The 17027-nt window shown below is 41.8% G+C and overlaps 1 protein-coding gene across 4 annotated transcripts in view; it reads left to right on the top strand.

The window, feature by feature from the left end:
- SEMA5B (semaphorin 5B) overlaps positions 1-17027 on the top strand; it is a 270787-nt gene that overhangs the window by 131894 nt on the left and 121866 nt on the right. For all 4 annotated transcript variants that reach the window (XM_039381823.1, XM_039381820.1, XM_027725635.2 and 1 more), the window contains exon 4: positions 4309-4514. In XM_039381823.1, coding sequence (XP_039237757.1) covers positions 4361-4514 — 154 coding nt within the window. In that variant the 5' untranslated portion in view covers positions 4309-4360. The remainder of the gene's footprint in view (positions 1-4308; positions 4515-17027) is intronic.

Raw genomic sequence — 17027 nt, 5'->3', positions numbered from 1 at the left:
GTTTTAAAGCCCTGAAGATTGATTGAAGGTATTTTTCTTTTAGATGTGGAGCTTTAGTCAAAAGGGGCATGATCTGAGTTACCCTCTGTAAATCAGGATTAGCTCCTGTGAAATCAATGGAGTTACAATGATACAATACGGGGCAAGTTGGAAAAGACTTATGCCCTGAGAATGAATAAGGGAGGAACTGCGGGCGATCCCCTGAATGCTACCCTTGCACGGGAGTGAAGCCACGAGGCAAAGCAGAATTATACACTGTCCCCATTGGGCTGCCATGGAATGTCCTGGGTGAGAAGTGGGCAGGTGACAATGCGTTTGTGCTGACACGGGTGCTGTGGTTGCAAACCCCAGCTTTGGGGATGCTCTGAGCGTGCAGACCTCCTGCGTTTCCCAGATAGAGCCGCTCTTTGCCTGTCCCCTGCCACCGCCGCTGCAGTCAGGGGGGCTCATGAGCTAAGAAAGCCTGATTTAAGAGACAAGAGGATGGTGGCAGAAGTGGTGCTCTATAAAATGCCTGTCTCTGGAGCATATTTCACCAGGTCCAGTGTAGCCTGAATTTGTTGACCTTTTTTTTGTCAGAGGGCTGGAGGGATTCACTCTGCAGTGAATCCCTCTGAGGGGAGAAAGATTCCCCATCAGTGTCCCTTGGGGCTGTGCAGTGGTGCAGAGGACAGGCTTTCATGAGGGAGAGGACAGATAAACTTGGAGAGATAATATTTTTTGACATTTTTATCTTTTTTTAACATGTCTGCATTGGGCTGGGGAGGGGAATAGCTACAGTGGTAAAGACACATCAAAACGAGTAAATAAAGAATTGAAATTATATGTCCTGTCTGAGATTTGAGTTTAACCAGGGATTTGAGCTCTCTCCTCTCATCTGCACTGAAAACTTGACAGCTGATTTCTTGAGGCCTAAGCCATTCTGAGCAGAGAGTCTAATAAGAACAGCTCTTTTTATAGTATTTAACTGCATCTAAACAGCTTGAGGCCAGGGCAAGTTCTAGCAGTGCAAAGCAGTGCTAGCCTGGGCTGTGCTTGGGATGTTCAGTGTTCTAGCAGTCTGGATGGGGACTGGTCCTAAGCACTGGTCATACTCCAGCCCTCACAGTGAAAATCTGCAGCTTGGGCAAAATTGGAGGGTGGGCTTGGCCATCTCCAGTAAAATTAAAACATTTCATGTCATTAAAGCACTTCATAACTGCTGGACTCTCCCAGGCAGTTACGAGCTTGCTCTTGGCACTCAGTTGACCTGTGCTTGCACATGGCACTGCTTCATATTTGGAGCATGGGGTTTTTTCTTGGAAACAAATTTGCAGCGGCTGGAAATAATAATTACTAAGTTAGAGTCTTTCTTAAAATATTGAGAAAAAGTGAGCAAGGCAGCCTGGGAAGGGGCAGGTTGAAGGAGTAAGCTTTTGCAGTGCTATCCACTGTCTCACTGTTGTTCAGCTGGTGCTCCAGGGCTCTGGCTTCGTCACCCTTGATCAAGCTGGCATTTACCCATTGACTCTGACACCGGTAGACACCAGCTCAGGGCTGCATGAGACGCTGATTTTTTTCAATTTTCCAGCACATGAAAGCTTCACACATTTGATCAACACAGTTGGATGTAGGAGACAGGGAACATCGTGGAGGGTCCAAGTTTTTTTATAATGTTTCTTTTTCATCTTTGTTTGGTCATATATTAATTCTCACTTAAAATCAAGTTTGAAATCATTGTGTTCATGCACACTTTGGATTTCCCCATGACAATAAGGAAAAAGAAGATGGAACTTTACCCCAAATACTGATTAGAGCTTTCTAAGGAACACTGAAGTCTCTTGGACTGTGGTAAAATCTCTCAGGGAAAGTGGCAGAAATCCAGCTACTTGGCACATTTTACAATTAGTCCAGACAAAACACTAGTAAATGTACTCTGCTTTGGCACAGAATAGGCAGTGGGATGTTATGAAGCCTTCTCGTATGCAACTTTTTATCATTTCATGACCCTGGTAAGTTTGAAACTGGAATTTACTCATCTGCTAATTGTACAACACATTAGGTTGTAGAGGAGCATGAGACCCTACTGTGTGTCTTTGTTTTAAGATTTTTTTTCACCTAGCTTGAGATCATTGTTTGGATGATTAGTACATGAAAATGGCCATATTGGCTTGGACTAAAATCTGTTTAGTTTAGTACCTTATTTTCAGGATTAGCCAGTAATGGCTGCACTGGGAGTAGTAGAGCATGCATAAAGTGAGATTTCCATGACTGTCTCTTCCAGTTTCCAGCAAGGATATCTGACAGTGAAAAAGTCCTTTTGCCTTTTGTGCATTTCCCACAACAACCATCTCCCACCTAAGGAAAGTTTGGCTTTGACTTTAAGTGTATCCGAAAGCTGTACAAAATGCATCTCCCTGGCCTTCACATCTCTGAGCTGTGCTTCACTTCTGGATCTGTACTGGAAAAAACTGATCATTTAAACCAGTGGCTGAAAATATAATTTGGTGCCTCATAATCAATAATTTTTATTACAGTGTGACTTGCACAACGTGTCCATCATGTGAGGTGCCACGGTGCTCAGTGGTGTACGCCCTTCAGTATGCCTGTGCTTAATGACTAAATGCTGTGCTGGCCTGAGCTTTAAATGATTTCACATCTCTCCCTTCTGCCAGTCCCATTTTTTAATTTAACGTTATATTTGCTATGTTTTTAAAAAAGCCACCCTCTGTAGTAAAGGGCTGTAGAACTTCTTTTGGAGAACTGGAAGGTGTTTTTATACATCACTGCATAAAATCTGCATGTGTATGGGGCTGGAAAAAAAGTGCAATGCTGTAATGTCTCATTCACACTAGCTGGGAAACCAAGTCCCTAGAACTACCCCAAGTCCTGAATGCCAGTGCTATTTCAGTCAGAGGTATGTAGCTGCTGCTGAGCACGCACATAATGGATGTGCTGGCAGCTCATCTTTATGCCGGTATTTAAAGTCACAGAGAAATGCAGTTAATAAAACATCTTTCAAAACATCTCCCATTGCTGCTGTAAGCCGTCCCTTATTGCTCCTGTGATGCCCAAAGACCTTTACAAGCTTCTCTCAGCTCCTTGATGTAACAATATTGGAGTTTGCCCCACGCCACAAGCCTGCCATTGTGCATCAGTGCCTCAGGTTACCTGCCATCAGCTTGACCATTTCAGGTCACTGAAAGTGTTTTAGAGACTCCAAATGAAAATGTAGAGGTATCAGGCACTGCAGGTGTTGACTGTTACACTGCCTTTGTGAATCACTACACCTGCAGGAATTGAAAATCTTGTTACTTGTGAATTTAATGAGAATCAGCTTTATCACTAGGTAGGATTTAAGGGTAGAAGACTCCATTTGTTTGAAAACACGTGTTTGCAATAATTAAACAAAGTTACATAGGAAAATATAATATGCACAGCAGTAAGATTAAATTCTATGCAGATTTTCCTAAGCTGCAGCGTCATCTTGGGGAGCTTGTGGCATGGGCTAATTAATCCTCCATCCCCTGCCTCAGACCTGCTTGGCCCAAGGGAGTTTTTAGAGCTATGCCTTTACTGCTGCTGTTGTTGTTGTTAAAAACGCTCACGCAGAAAAGGCATGACTTTCCGCTCTCCTCTCCCGAGAGTGAGTGCTCCTCCTCTTTAGCTGTGCCTCAGCTCTTATGACTGGGAGCTATAGCATCCCATAATAATGCAAGCAATTGGCTCAGTTCTCACCATTTTCCTCAATAAACTCTTTTAATTTCTATTGTACCGTAATTAGCACTTTCCTGGCAACACCTTTGAATTGGCTTTTTTTGTTTCAAGACATTTAAAACCGCAGTGGTAAAATGTATAAATCACCTATTAGAACAGTATTAATTACATGTGTTTTCCTGATGACTGATGTTGGCCTTTCCTTAGCAATCTCTTGAATGTAGCATGACATTTAGCATGGCACATCATGAAACCAAGGAGGGAGGTGTCCAGGCTGGGGCACACGTTTACACCTGGAGTATTTGAGATTTCATGTTGTCAGTGTCAGCCATTGCACACCAGCTGCTGTTTAAGGACATATCCCCCAAAGGCACACCAAGATAGATATTTAGGGAGCTGTGCACTTCCCTTGTACTTGAAGTTAGAAGTCAAAATACAGTTGTAAATTGGTTTTGGGTTGTGTTTTTTTTACATGCTGTTTGTGGAATATTACCTTGTGTACCTAGCACAAGTGGGGTTGGGATGAAAGGGGAACCTCCACCCTTCCCTACCTGTGCTACATGCTCTGGATAAGCATTCGTCTTTCTGAAAGTGGAATTATTTGTATTTCAGGTATCCTCCCTGGGCCTATCTTGGAAGCTAGTTCTGCAGCCGCCCTTCAGTCATGATTGTTTCAAGATTAAAGGCCATTTCCCTGTCATTGCCAAGCCTTTTTCTTCTTGCTTTTCATCTCTCAGCATCACAGAATGCACCTGAATACTCTGAAACTGAACATCAGCAGTGTGTCAGGAAAGAACACCCCACAATTGCTTTTGAAGGTAAGAGCTATTCCTGTTTCAGATTCCATTTAGGTTTAGTCTGTGCTGTTTTCCTTACACCTGTAATCCACAGGCCAGTGAAAGTGGCCTGACAATCATTTTCCCATTGATGCTTTACAGTGTTTTAATTCGAAGTTTCACAGCAGTCACTTAATACAGGCAGATTTGGAACTACTGGTCTAAGAATCTCCATTTTCTGTTCTGCTACAGGCTCCCTGTAATCCTGTGCCACGCTGAAACCATTTTTAAGTTTCCTTTTCTCTAACTGGATTCAATAATGCTTATATACCTCACCTGGCTTGCTGGAGCCAGACACTTAATAAGTGAAATGTGATAGAGAATGTGGACACACTTGAATGCAAGAGAAGTAAGTTGATTTAAAATTGCAGGGAGTGGTGGCCCTTTTGTTTGGAGCTTTTTTGGTTTGGTTTGGTTACATATTTGTCACCTGTGCCAGTAGTTTTTCTGTCATTCGTCTGGGCAATTAACTTGAATGTGAGAGGGGTCCTTTGTGTGGCGGTAGGCAATCTTTTTACTGTTCTTTTGAAGCATAGAATTTGTCTTATCTTTATCCCAGTCAGATTTTCCATGAGCATACATGTACTCCTAAATTGTTATCTGGATAATCTGTCCACTTATTCACACAATGGGTAGATCATTATATTGGTATCACCATTATTTCAAAATACGCTTCAGACCAGTGTGTTAAGCTCAATGTGCCAGCATGAGCAGCTGCTGAGTCTCCTTGCTAAAAATGGTTTCCTCCTAAATGTTGAAATATCGATTTCGGTTTCCATTTAAGGCTTTGCAATGCATCTCCAGTTACATTCTTTGCTAAAGGCAATTAAGTACCTTGCAATGTGTCTCTAGTTAGGTTCTTTGCTAAAGGCAATTTAGTTGTGGTTTTGTGACCTTTGAGATAGAGTTTCCAGGAAGAAAGTAGTCAAAGGCATCCTTGCTGACCTTTCAGGATTCTTCTAGAGAGCTTTACTATTCTTCATGGAGAAGGAAACTCTTGTCTCTTAAACTGAAAAGTTTAAGAGATTTCTTGTCTGTTTTCCATTATCCATGCCTTAGAGGTTTAAGTGGATTAAAATAAATTAGCAAAATCTTTAAGCCTATAGGATACAGCACTGGCTCTAACCTTGCTCTGGTAAATAAACCTTGATTTTAATTGCTAAGTAAGTCTAACCATCTGTTTTAACTGGGTAGGGCCAAAAGCAGAAACCCTTGCTGTTAAAACACGGTGAACCTCAGTTGGATATTTAAATAGGTAATACAATAATGAAGATGTTATAGAAATGAGAAAAAGTGTTGCTCTCTCTATTAACCAGGAACACCAAACTTTGAGTCTGTGTGATCCAGCACTGAGGTAAATCATTCTGCATTAACTAATTCTTTCATTGCATTAGGAACCCCAGTTCCTGATGTTGAGGAATTGGTGGGCATTTTTTGGCACTCAGTATGATTGCTTCTCCACAGAATCACTGGCTATGTAAACACGCTCATAATCTGCCAGTTTGCTTTGTTTTAATCCGGCGTGAATATTTCATAGAAAAAAAGTAATCTGTCTTCCCCTTCACTGTTCTTGTTCCCTTTCCCTCTTCAGTGACACAGGGCAAAAACTGTTGAGTTAATTAGAATTTGACAACTGTGCAAAAGAAAGACTGAAATTGCAGACACATCAAGAAAATGATCCATATTATCATTTGAGTCTCTTAAACCCAAGTTAGATTCAGAGTTATTGTTTTTTCTCAGCAGCTGTTTCCTTGTGATTGTTCATGATAGTTTAATCTTATATTTTCTGCTGCAAGGCTCAGCTGGAAAATACACAGGAATAAAATTAAAGGCACCTTTTTTCCACTGTACATATCTTTTAAAATCTGTGGAAGAGGGCTCACACATCCAAACCCACATCTCAGTTCATAATCTAATTTACCTTAAAGCTATACCCTGTTCTGATGCCAGCACATGCAGGTTTAGGCTGCGAGGGAGAGAAATAGGGGAATATGCATTTTATGTAGATTTTATGTGCTGTTCCAGATTGCTCTGAGGATGTCTCTGCTTAACAGTGTGGCTCGTGGGCTTTCTGTGGGTCTCCAAATGCATTGTCTCATGGATCACAACCTGGTACGCAATGGGAATGTGTAAAGATTGAAAGAATGACCCCAGCAGCAGCCCTGCTGATGCTCCTGCTGCCAGGGGAAAGGATTATGTTACATCAGCAATTTTCAGTGGATGGACCATAATAATACTAATAAGGCCCCTGGCCATTCAGTCATACAGGATGCATTAATTTACTGCCAGAATGAAAAGGTTAACAAAACAGTTTATGTTACAAAGGGGTTGAATAGCTTCTTTTTCACAGCCTTGCTAGCCAGGTTTCCCATCACCAGACAAATGGGATGCCATAGCATGTTTTGTATTCTCTAGTCTTCAGTTCCCACCTTGCTTGTGCTCAGTCTCTTTTTGTTGTACTTTACCCCTAGATGATGATATTCTTAACATCCAGTTGGCTGGATAATATCCCTGTCATGGAAGAATCCCAATTAAAACTTCTTTCTGTCTATCTTTACCCTTATTTCCTGAGAAGTTATGTATTTTCTATGTTGTGCTTATTGTATCTCATCCACACTAGTCAACCATCTGTTTGAACTGGTATCTCTTTCTATTGCTATGAGAGTGGTAAGAAAGACAGGACAATACAGGCCCTACTCATTTAAGGAGAAAGGAGTCTACATATTCAAAATGCTTTTACTTTAGCTGTGTTCAGACAAAATGCCTGTTTCTTTACAGAGTTCATTCTCCAAAACACCTGCTGCTACTTGCGACCTAGAGAAAAAGGTCTAGACAAGTCATGGGACATAAATTCTGGCTCTAAATATACTTTACATTCTAAAGATAAAGTTTGCACTGCCAGGAGAGATGTAGACTGGGAAGGGGCCATAAGCTGAATAGTTTATCCTAGCAGCCTGCATAGAGATTGTGAGGGACAGGTTAGGAATTTCATGCTGCAAGCACTGTCCTGTGTGTTTGCACAGTACCAAACTAACACAATGGTGCCCCAATTTCCCTGGGGCTTATAAATGATGCTCATTGTACAATTCACCAACAATAATAACGTACCCAGTCTGGGCTTTTCATAATTAGATTGTTCTACTCTGTGCTTATAGGAAATCCAGTTAAAGTTTGATTTCCCTTGTTAGATCAATAAGAAAATGATCTTCTACTTCCCAGGAGGCTGTTTCTGGTGTTTTATTAGCTGTTTGGCTGTGAGTGGGTAGCTACATTAAGGGTCTTGCATGCTTGTTTATTTTTCAGTGAGTTGAGAAATTAGTGAAACAAGTCAAGTATATCTTTAGTGCGTCCTTTTTTATTTATACATGCATGAACACATGCATCCAAGTCCCATTTCACAAAACAGTTTGTCATCCTGGCACAGCTCCCCTGTGGACCACTCTGGTAATCTGAACACTAGAGAAATTGTTTCTAGGTTTTGTCAATCATGTTCATCTTTCTCATATTTTCCATATGCATCTTATAAACAATAGATCAATCCCTCCATTTGCAACTGGGCGATGCCTGTGTCATGCTTGGCCTGGTTACTTGTTGTACAGCTATCTCTTGGACATAAAGCACCTTTGCTATTCATTAAAGACATTTGGAGTTCCTTTGTAATGTGCCTCTTGGGAAAGCCAGAAACATCTTCCACACCAATACTATGTAAGGTTTGTTGTTTCGAGAGCCAGAGCCACGAGTGACATGTATAGATGTTTGTAATGCCTGCAGAGTGCTTGGTTTCAGCTTGTTTACCAAGGAAATGCTTAAGAGTTTGTAAACTCATCTGTGTTTCATGAATCATTTGGACATTCACAACTCCACTGCAAATGAGTTGTAGACAGGTTTCCACTTGCAGTTTCTACCATTATTTATTTCTCATTAGTTTTATCCATTAAATCACTATGCTCAGGAAAAAGTATGATAGACTTCCCAGGTTCTTCTCTGTTCTGTCTCCCAGGGCTTTCTCCCTTGGGTCATGGCAGTTAGGGTAAGCTGGAAGAATATCATTTGTCTCTGCTTTAATAATTGCAGCCTGTCTTCATCCATAAAAACACTTCAACTGATCCCATGTTGAGGCAGAGGAGAGAGGTGGACTTGGTTAAATAGCTTATATCTCAGATCTTCTCAGGACTGCAAATCTCAGCTTTGCAGACTGTATCATCATGGCTGATGTGAGTTCTCAATGTGTGGCATTTGATCCATTGTCTAATCCTCAATCTCTCCTAAATGCAGACAAGTTTCTCTGCCTGTTGCCTCAGGTTTTCCAAATGAATTAGTTTGGGAGTGTTTATATCTGGGGTTTTACTTCAGACTGTCTGTAATTATTACTCCCTACCAGATAAATGTGATTCAGGTGACTAGAATGTAGGTTGCTATGTATTTTCTCAATATTTTCTTTCTTTTAAGAACATTTCATTGAAACATGGCCAGCTTCAAACACTGAAACCTGTGGGGAGCAGCTAAGTGTTCGCTTGTTATATTGAAAGCAAAAGCTGTTTTAACTTTGTGGGCTGAAGGATAATAAGATATGATTTATTTCTTTAGAAGGTTCTTTACATTTCACCAAACACCACCACTAACATTGAATTGGTCACTAATACATTATTCCCTTTACTGTATATTGATGAGGGAAAAAAAGCACCTTAGCATTCATGAACTCCAAAGGCCAGCTAGGAAAGCCTCATAGGAAATTCTGGTAAAGATTTACACTTTCCTTGAGCAAGTAAGATCTTGACAACCCAAACCAAAATTTTAGTTAACAAAGGATGAAGATTGTGGGGTGAAATATTAGAAGTGTATCTGGCCAAGCATCAAAGGGAAGGCAAAATACACTATAGGAGAGTTGTCTTCTAGCTCACAGCCTTGATGCCCTTGAATGTCCACACAGGGAGTCCAAATGTTAACTAGTGATGGAGTGTTGACTGGAAAGTGATGGAATCCTGTGGGTGCTTCAGAATACTTAACCTTCAGTGCATTTCAGTATGGATTTTATATCCATTAAGCATACCTTGTGGCAATTTTCTTTTCAATCTTGAAAAATAGAACTGTGGCAAATGAAGCTGGTATGTTCTTCTTTAGATTTGATTTAGATTTTTTTGAAAATTATGACTGATAAAGCCATAAATATACAGTGGTTAGAGAAGTAATTTGCTTTCAGGCAAAACTTCTGAAAATTACACCCTACAGCTCTCAATATATTTTTCATTCCATAATAATAATTATAACAGTAATGATGCTAGTTCTTTGACACTTTCTCATTAATGGTGTCCAAGGCACTTCACAAATAATTGCAATGAGATTTGATTGAAAAAATTATTCAGTATGCTGTTTCTTGGGGCCTCAAGAAGAAAAGGCGGTTTGGAAGAGTGCCCTTCATTCACGAAATGCTTTAGATGGAATACATCATGACAAGCAGGGGAGAAAGGAAGACTTTACAGTGAAGCTTCAGGAAGCAAAGTGATCAATTAACTCATATATTGCAATGAGGGAAGATAAAAGTTTGCAGAGGTACAATAGCTCAAGAGAAGGAGCAGCCTCTGACCATGGGTGGTGGTGTTGATGAGAGGGGGGCATCCTCAGCAGCATGACCAAGTGACACAGACTCACAGTGCTCACAGTATGGAAGAACAGGTGCTCCAGTGTATTATGTGTGGACCAAGGACATGAAAAACTCATGTTACCAGCAGAGTAGCTTATTAATATTTCCCAGAGGTACCGCTGATGTAACTGGGGCTAACAGCAGCAGCTATCACCAGCATGTGTGTGCTCCTGTCTTTGGCAGGGGGGTTGGATCTGGGACACAGAAATGGGCAGCCTTTTTTCAGATCCCAGGCACCAGAGAAAGGAAACAGGGTGGAAAGTAAAGCAAAGTGTTCATCTTCTTTTTCTGTGGTTTGGTTGCAAACAAAGACATGCCTTACAGAGGCCTTATTCTCAAGTTTACTTAGTGTAGTTCCCTAACTGAACAAGTTTGTGTGCCAGTGGTACAGCAGGCCTCATTTATTCAGCACATCTGCTTCTGATGAGTGTTAATATATCACATGCTCCTGAAACCTTCCATTCAAGGGTGTCATTATGCTTTGATAAAGTTCACTTTAGTACCAGCAATCTCATAAGACATATTCTTGTTTAATCATGCGGGGTTCACCCTGGAAGGCTACAAACAGTCTGAGCTCAGTCAAGCACTGAAGTCAAGTACTTATGTTAAAGTGGGATTGTGTGCTTGAAACCAAGAGTATGCTAATGTGCAGGGCTAGGCCACAGTCAAAGTGCACAGCACTGGAACATCAATTCTGTAAATGGAAACCCTACCATATAATTTTGTTTCTAAGGTGTTATACTATCAGAACGCTGATAGGTCCAGCTGGACAAATTGTTTCTTCTAACATGGCTGACTCAAGTGGTTAAGTAATCCAGCATGTTCTTTGGCTTAGTATAGGATTAGCTGGATGAAAGTCTGTGATCTGCAATACACAGTAGACTGGGTTAGAGGTTTTTATGATAATTTCTAGCTTTGGGAGGTGCAGATAAAATCCTCAAGAAACTCTTCCTTTGGCTTAAAGAGCTCTGACTTCATAGATCATCCATTCTTTCCTTTTTATGATATTGGGTGATCCATACAATGTATTTCAGTGGAAGTGCTTGAGTTGCAAAATTCAGATTTGCATTTTATACATGGGGATTGCGCAGTTTTACAGCACGTCAGTAAAAGAGGTGGAGGCCATTGACAAAATATAGTTTCTGATAATTCTTTACTACCATTAGCCAGTGTCCAATTTAAAAATACTGATCCTAATGAGAACAGCTTCATTTCAAAACACTTTCAGGAATTTACAGCCTCTGCTCTGATTCATTCATTGCTGTAACTGACTCACGGTGGGACCTTTGTCCTCAGAAGTAAGCCTGGCAGTTAAACAGCACAAACTGTGTATTTGACTGGGCATCTCCAGTTCTGTCTCTGGCGAACCAGCAAAGAGGATCACCTTCTGCTTCAGATGTTCGTCACAATCAGACACATCTGCTTCCGTGGCAGATCTGACTACCTGCAGGTGAAATTCAAGGAGAGTTTAGCCCTGCTTTCTCTGCCCTCTCCTACCTTCTTACTAGTGAAAATGATTGTCCTTAATCTTGTACCACCTCTACTGGCACAAGTGGCTGATGTGAACATGTAACTGTAAGGAAGTGAAAAAAATTTGCCCCCAGATGTGGAGGAATCAGACTGAAGGATCCTTGAATGATGACAAAGCGGCGTTGTTTTTTTTCCCCATCAGACTGCAGTGGTGGTAGGAGCCAAGATGCAGCTTGTTTTCCTGTCTGAAAAGAGGGATTATACTGATCAGAATGTCATAGGAAACTGCAAGTGATGCATGAGCACTCACTTTATCTTTCTCAGGGAGGGAGATTGCGTGACAGCTGCAGGGCTTGTCTCGGTAAACAATGGATCACAATACTTAAACATTGCAATGTCCTTAAGAGAACAAGAAATCTCTGGGTTTGCTAGCACTGAAGCTGTGTGTGGCACCAGTTAGCCGAGTTTCACAAGGTGATAATGGGACCATGCAGTGCTGTATGGGGCAGCAGGCAAGGTTGTTGAGGAGGGGAGGCAGTGTAAGGGTAGTGTTTGCCCCAGCTGAAAGACTGCTGAGGAAAGCCAAATCCATTCTTTCCATAAAGTCCTGTGCTATGTAGACACACACCTTTGGTACTGTCAATCTCAGGCAGGGCAAATGGACACACTTATTTCTCATGGACGTGCATCCATTACCAACACCCCCAACAATGTACCATCCCCTCTTGCTCTTCGTTGGCCATTGCCAGTGAGGACCTACAATGTATGTGGACTTACCATCCCTGGAGGTATTTAAAAGAAAAGTAGATGTGGCCCTTACAGACATGGCTTAGTGGTGGACTTGGCAGTGCTGGCTTAACAGTTGGACTTGATCTTAGAGGTCTTTTTCAAGCTAAATGGTTCTACGTTATCTGGGGTTTGAGGTCTTATGGGAGTCTGAGCAATAGGAGCCACGCTGAAGAGGGAAGAACCTCCCTCATGTTACAGGACTTCTTTTCCAATCCCCAGCCTGAGGCCTGGGGATTCACCAAGTGGAGAGTCTTCTGGCTCCTGGAAGTCATCTGGCTCTCTACCTGGGGCAGGTCTCGACTGAGCTTCTGCCTGCCCCTCACCGTGTGCAAATAGGAAGCCAAATGAAACAGAGAATGGGCTGAGACTGACCTCCCTGATGGAGCAGAACTGCTGAATACTGTAGAAATGTGCAAATTGGGGATGTGAATTGCAGTCCTTCAATATCCTTCCTTGAGGTGGCCCCAGGACAACTTACCAGCACATGTCCCCTACTGGAAGTAAGCACTAGTTCATGCTTATTATCTGGTGTTTTCTTTATCTGCGATTGAATCCCTGGGTTCTTCCGCCTATATTGGTGTGTTTTGCCAGCTGGTCCATATTAATAACAAAAAAGTAAATAAACAAGCAGTCATAATTGTACTTTTGTAAAAATTGGGTTTGGACTAAGTTCTTTTTTCTCCATATTGAAACAATTTAGCAACACTTGCTTTGAAGAAATTATTAAAATTTAGGAAACAAAGTCAAAATGCTTGGTATGCAATAGCCATACTTCGTACCTCCTGTACATCGTCTGCAGTTCAGATAATTAGACCTTGATGCACCAGCCAGTATCCTTAAACCCATTTAATAATCGGAAGTACTGAGACACTAAATAGTTTCATGATTTGGCCAAGACAGAGGACTGTTGGACTCTTGGGACCTTGCCTACATCTCCAGATGTCGTTTCTCTTTTGAGATGGAAGAAGCTCAGCAAGGTCAGTTCAAGGAGGAGCTGTAAACAGTAAGGGGAGAGGCACAAAATCGTCCACATTTGACATATCTTTAAGTGCTTACTATACTTATTGTGATTCCTATGTCTCTGTGAAGGTGTGACCTGAATCTTTGTTTTGGGGTTTTTTTTCCACTTTAGGATGGTAAAAACCAGAATCTTTTCTTCTGTCTTGTTCTATTCCTTGGTAGCTGAGGGACAGGACTATTCCTTCTTTTATGATACTAAGGGAGAAAGTCTTATTCTTTTTTTATCCAGTCATTTCCTATCCACATATCCTTGGACAGTTTGCTTCTTGGATCTCATGGAAAGGGAATGGCTCACTGTAAACTGCTGTCACAGTGACCCGCAGGCCACTCGTGGTTTAGCTCATTGTTCTCTCATCAGAGAAGGAGTTTCATAGTTGGTCAAGACAGGAAAAGTTGTTTGAGTGGGTGGAAAATGAGGTAGAAATGTGGGTTTGAGTGGGCAGGAAATGAGGTAGAAATTTGGGTAGAAGGTGAAGACTACTTGAGAAAAGAAAACGGGAGTGGGAGGAGAGGTGAGTGTAAGGTCAGAAGGATAAACCGAATGACACCGTAAAAATAAGACATCTGGAAGAACATCTGAGTTGGGTTTGGATGTTAAGGGGAGAGAGAAGGAACCTGCTGGTTTGGCCCATTTTGTAGAAGGGGATGTACTCTGTCAACAGTCTTCCGAGTCCTCATAGCTGTGAGTGGAGATCAGAGACTTAGGAAGACAATGAAGTTAGAAATTGCAGCATTTGGGATGAAGACGTATTTAATGTACAATTAAAGATTTCAACGGATCAGGTTAAAAGAAAGAGAGAATACCAGTAATGAGGTGGAGGTGGTGATGGGAAGACAAGACAGCAGGGTGATACGTATGTGTAGGAGGACTTCTGGGATAAAGCCAGATTGAGCTTTTTGGCCTCATAAGTAAGGTTGAGTTCTGAGTGCTGACACATTTGTTTGCTCAGCTCTGCCCGCACAGCAAAAGATTTCTCCCTCCCCTGATAAATTTGCTAAATTGCCGAGTGGCTTTGCATTGTGGAGGCTACTTTTACAGCTCAGCATGGGGTGGGAGTGAAAGTTAATGTCCAAAGTCTATTGCAGTAACCTATGGTGTGACCTACAACAGAGAGATAAAATTTAAAATGAAGCTGATATTAAAATATGATTCATTGTCAGTTCAATAAAGATAATGCTGTAATTTCACTTTAACTTCTATGAATTCTTGGAAGGGTCCACACTTGCAGCATTTGAGAAGACAGGTGGTAGCATGCATGGGTGGGTAGTCATTAGCCTTCTGAGCTTTGGTTACAGCCTTGTTTGCGTTGTCTCTGATGGATTCTGGTCAGTGGCCCACACAGAATGGAAACTGTGACCTCACTCTTAGCAAGCAACTGTCTGCTTCATGAAAAATGCTCTGAATGCTTAGGATAATTGAAGCAGAGAATGGTCTGAGATGGTAGGTCTGATTCTGAAAAGGGGACATTTTTTCAGTCTACACCAAGGAGACATCCTGAGGCCTTACCTTATGTTACAAGGTGATTTGCATCTGTTGGTCATGGTCGGGATCCAGCAATGAGAGTCCTTCAGGTTGGTGGATGGTCTGAAAAAGAGCTAAGTACCTGAGTACTTGCAAACTGGAGTATCTGCCAACAACTATACATAATTTTCCCTGGGCCAGGACTGAAGCAAACCAAAAAGGGAGGAGACTGTACAAGTTATAGAAGTCATGGCTGTCATCTGGGCCTCACCAGGATTGATGAAATACTCACATACAGTAATTAAGCATGCCATGAACTAGTAAACTGAGTTAAGAGAACTTAGAAGAGATCACTTTGAGGCAGTAAGGAAGCACTTAATGAGTGGTCAAGTTAACACTGCACAAAAGTAGATCTGAATATCTGCACAATAGGTATTTATTTATTTATTGCCCTTGAGTCTTACAGGACCAAAGTGCTACATGTATGCTCTACTTCATTGCACAAACTTTTACTGTTGAATCAGCCTATTTTACAGGAGCTTTATGTAAGGTATGGGGTTCAGGTTGTCTTTTCTGGAATGGGGACCCTCTGAATCTTCCTTCTTGTTTAACTTCCCTATCTTCTTCCCTTAAGGTCTTTTTATGATCTCTTTGAAGCTTTTCTCTGCAATCCTAGGATAGGAGCATGGTTAAGTAGGAGCATTTTACACAAAAATCCTTGATCCTGTTCAGTTTAGTTTCTTTTGCTTCAGACTAGGAAATCCATGCTGAGAATTATTTTGCAAGATATAGCAACATGAATAGCACAGTGGGTAGCCGTACTCGGTGCACCTTGCAGTGGGTTGGCAATTCCAAGGCACGGGCATTTAACCTCTCAGCTCTTGTGTGATGTGCGCTGGACGCACAAAGCTGTTGCAGCCTGCTTGGGATGAGAGCAACAAGGGGGCTTAAGTGAGATGAAGCAGTAAATGCTGCCCTTCAGATAGGGAAGTCTCAACTCAGTGTTTACATATTTCTTTCCTCCAAAACACACAGAGTAAGGATGAGGTGGGGAGCAGCTGATTTTGAGGAGATGAAGACTCAAGTATTACCGGGTTTACCACATCTTTAGAAGCTGATCCAAACCCCATCAAGCTCAGTGGAAAATCGCCAATGATTTGAAGAGTGTCTGGATCGGGCCCTTAAGCCCAGCTCCTGCAATTTGGCACACTGTTCTTTGTGCAGCTGAGTAATCCTCATCCCAGTCCTGTACTCTCAGGAAGTCAGAGCACAGCAATGTGCTAGCAGGCTGCAGGGACCACCCTCTGAAATGGCAGAGGGCGTCCTTTCACCTTGTCTTAGGCATGCAGAATAGCCTGAACACAGCTGTGTCTCCAGACTTACATTTCCTGTGAAGCTTTGTCTTCTTTGCAGCTGGATACCTGAACCACCTTGAGCTGTGGAGGGACTTGCAGAGCTTTAGAGGTTCTGAATCAATATCTGGAGATGGACGGTTTTGGAAACTGTTAAGCTTTTGTTCATTGCTTCTTGTGTGGAGGAAGTGAGAGTGTGGATCTTTAACCCCCTGGAAGTGATTAGAGATGAGAAGCACAAAGGAGGCCTTGATGAACATTTTCCCCCTAAGCCATGTGGTTCCTAGCTTTCCGGCTCCTGCTGCTGACATGCAAAGCCAGAGCCTTGGTTTTTAATTTTTCATACTGTTTTTAAACAGATACTTTTGCAAATGTAAACATGCCCCAGCACTGAAGGTTTCCAGCCAAATTAAAGAGTCAACACTGGAAAAATCAGCCTTCAGAGGAAGGTCAAATACAAGCAATCTCTGGAGTTCATTGGGTCCATATGTGTAAACTTCAGCTAATATGGGATAGACTCAGGGCAGCACTTACCTTGCAGTACTCAGCTAGTTTCAGAGTGAAAGGCTGAAACTGTCCTTAGGGATGCCTGTGGTCTGAGCAGTAGATTTGAATGTGTTGAATGAAAAAAGATCCATGTTCTAACTCTTGGTTCCCTCTTAACAGGAGGAAAGAAAGTTGGGAAGGAAAATGTGCCGTTTGGCATTAATTCTGACAACTCGCATTTATACATTCTTATCTGGGACCATGCTGGGTTTAAT

This window comes from Pipra filicauda, unplaced genomic scaffold (assembly GCF_003945595.2).
Source record: "Pipra filicauda isolate LSUMZ 115617 unplaced genomic scaffold, ASM394559v2 scaffold10_size6260569_pilon, whole genome shotgun sequence".
NCBI lineage: Eukaryota > Metazoa > Chordata > Aves > Passeriformes > Pipridae > Pipra > Pipra filicauda.
The sequence above is the reverse complement of the archived record's forward strand: the minus strand, read 5'-3'. Positions and strand labels throughout refer to the sequence as shown.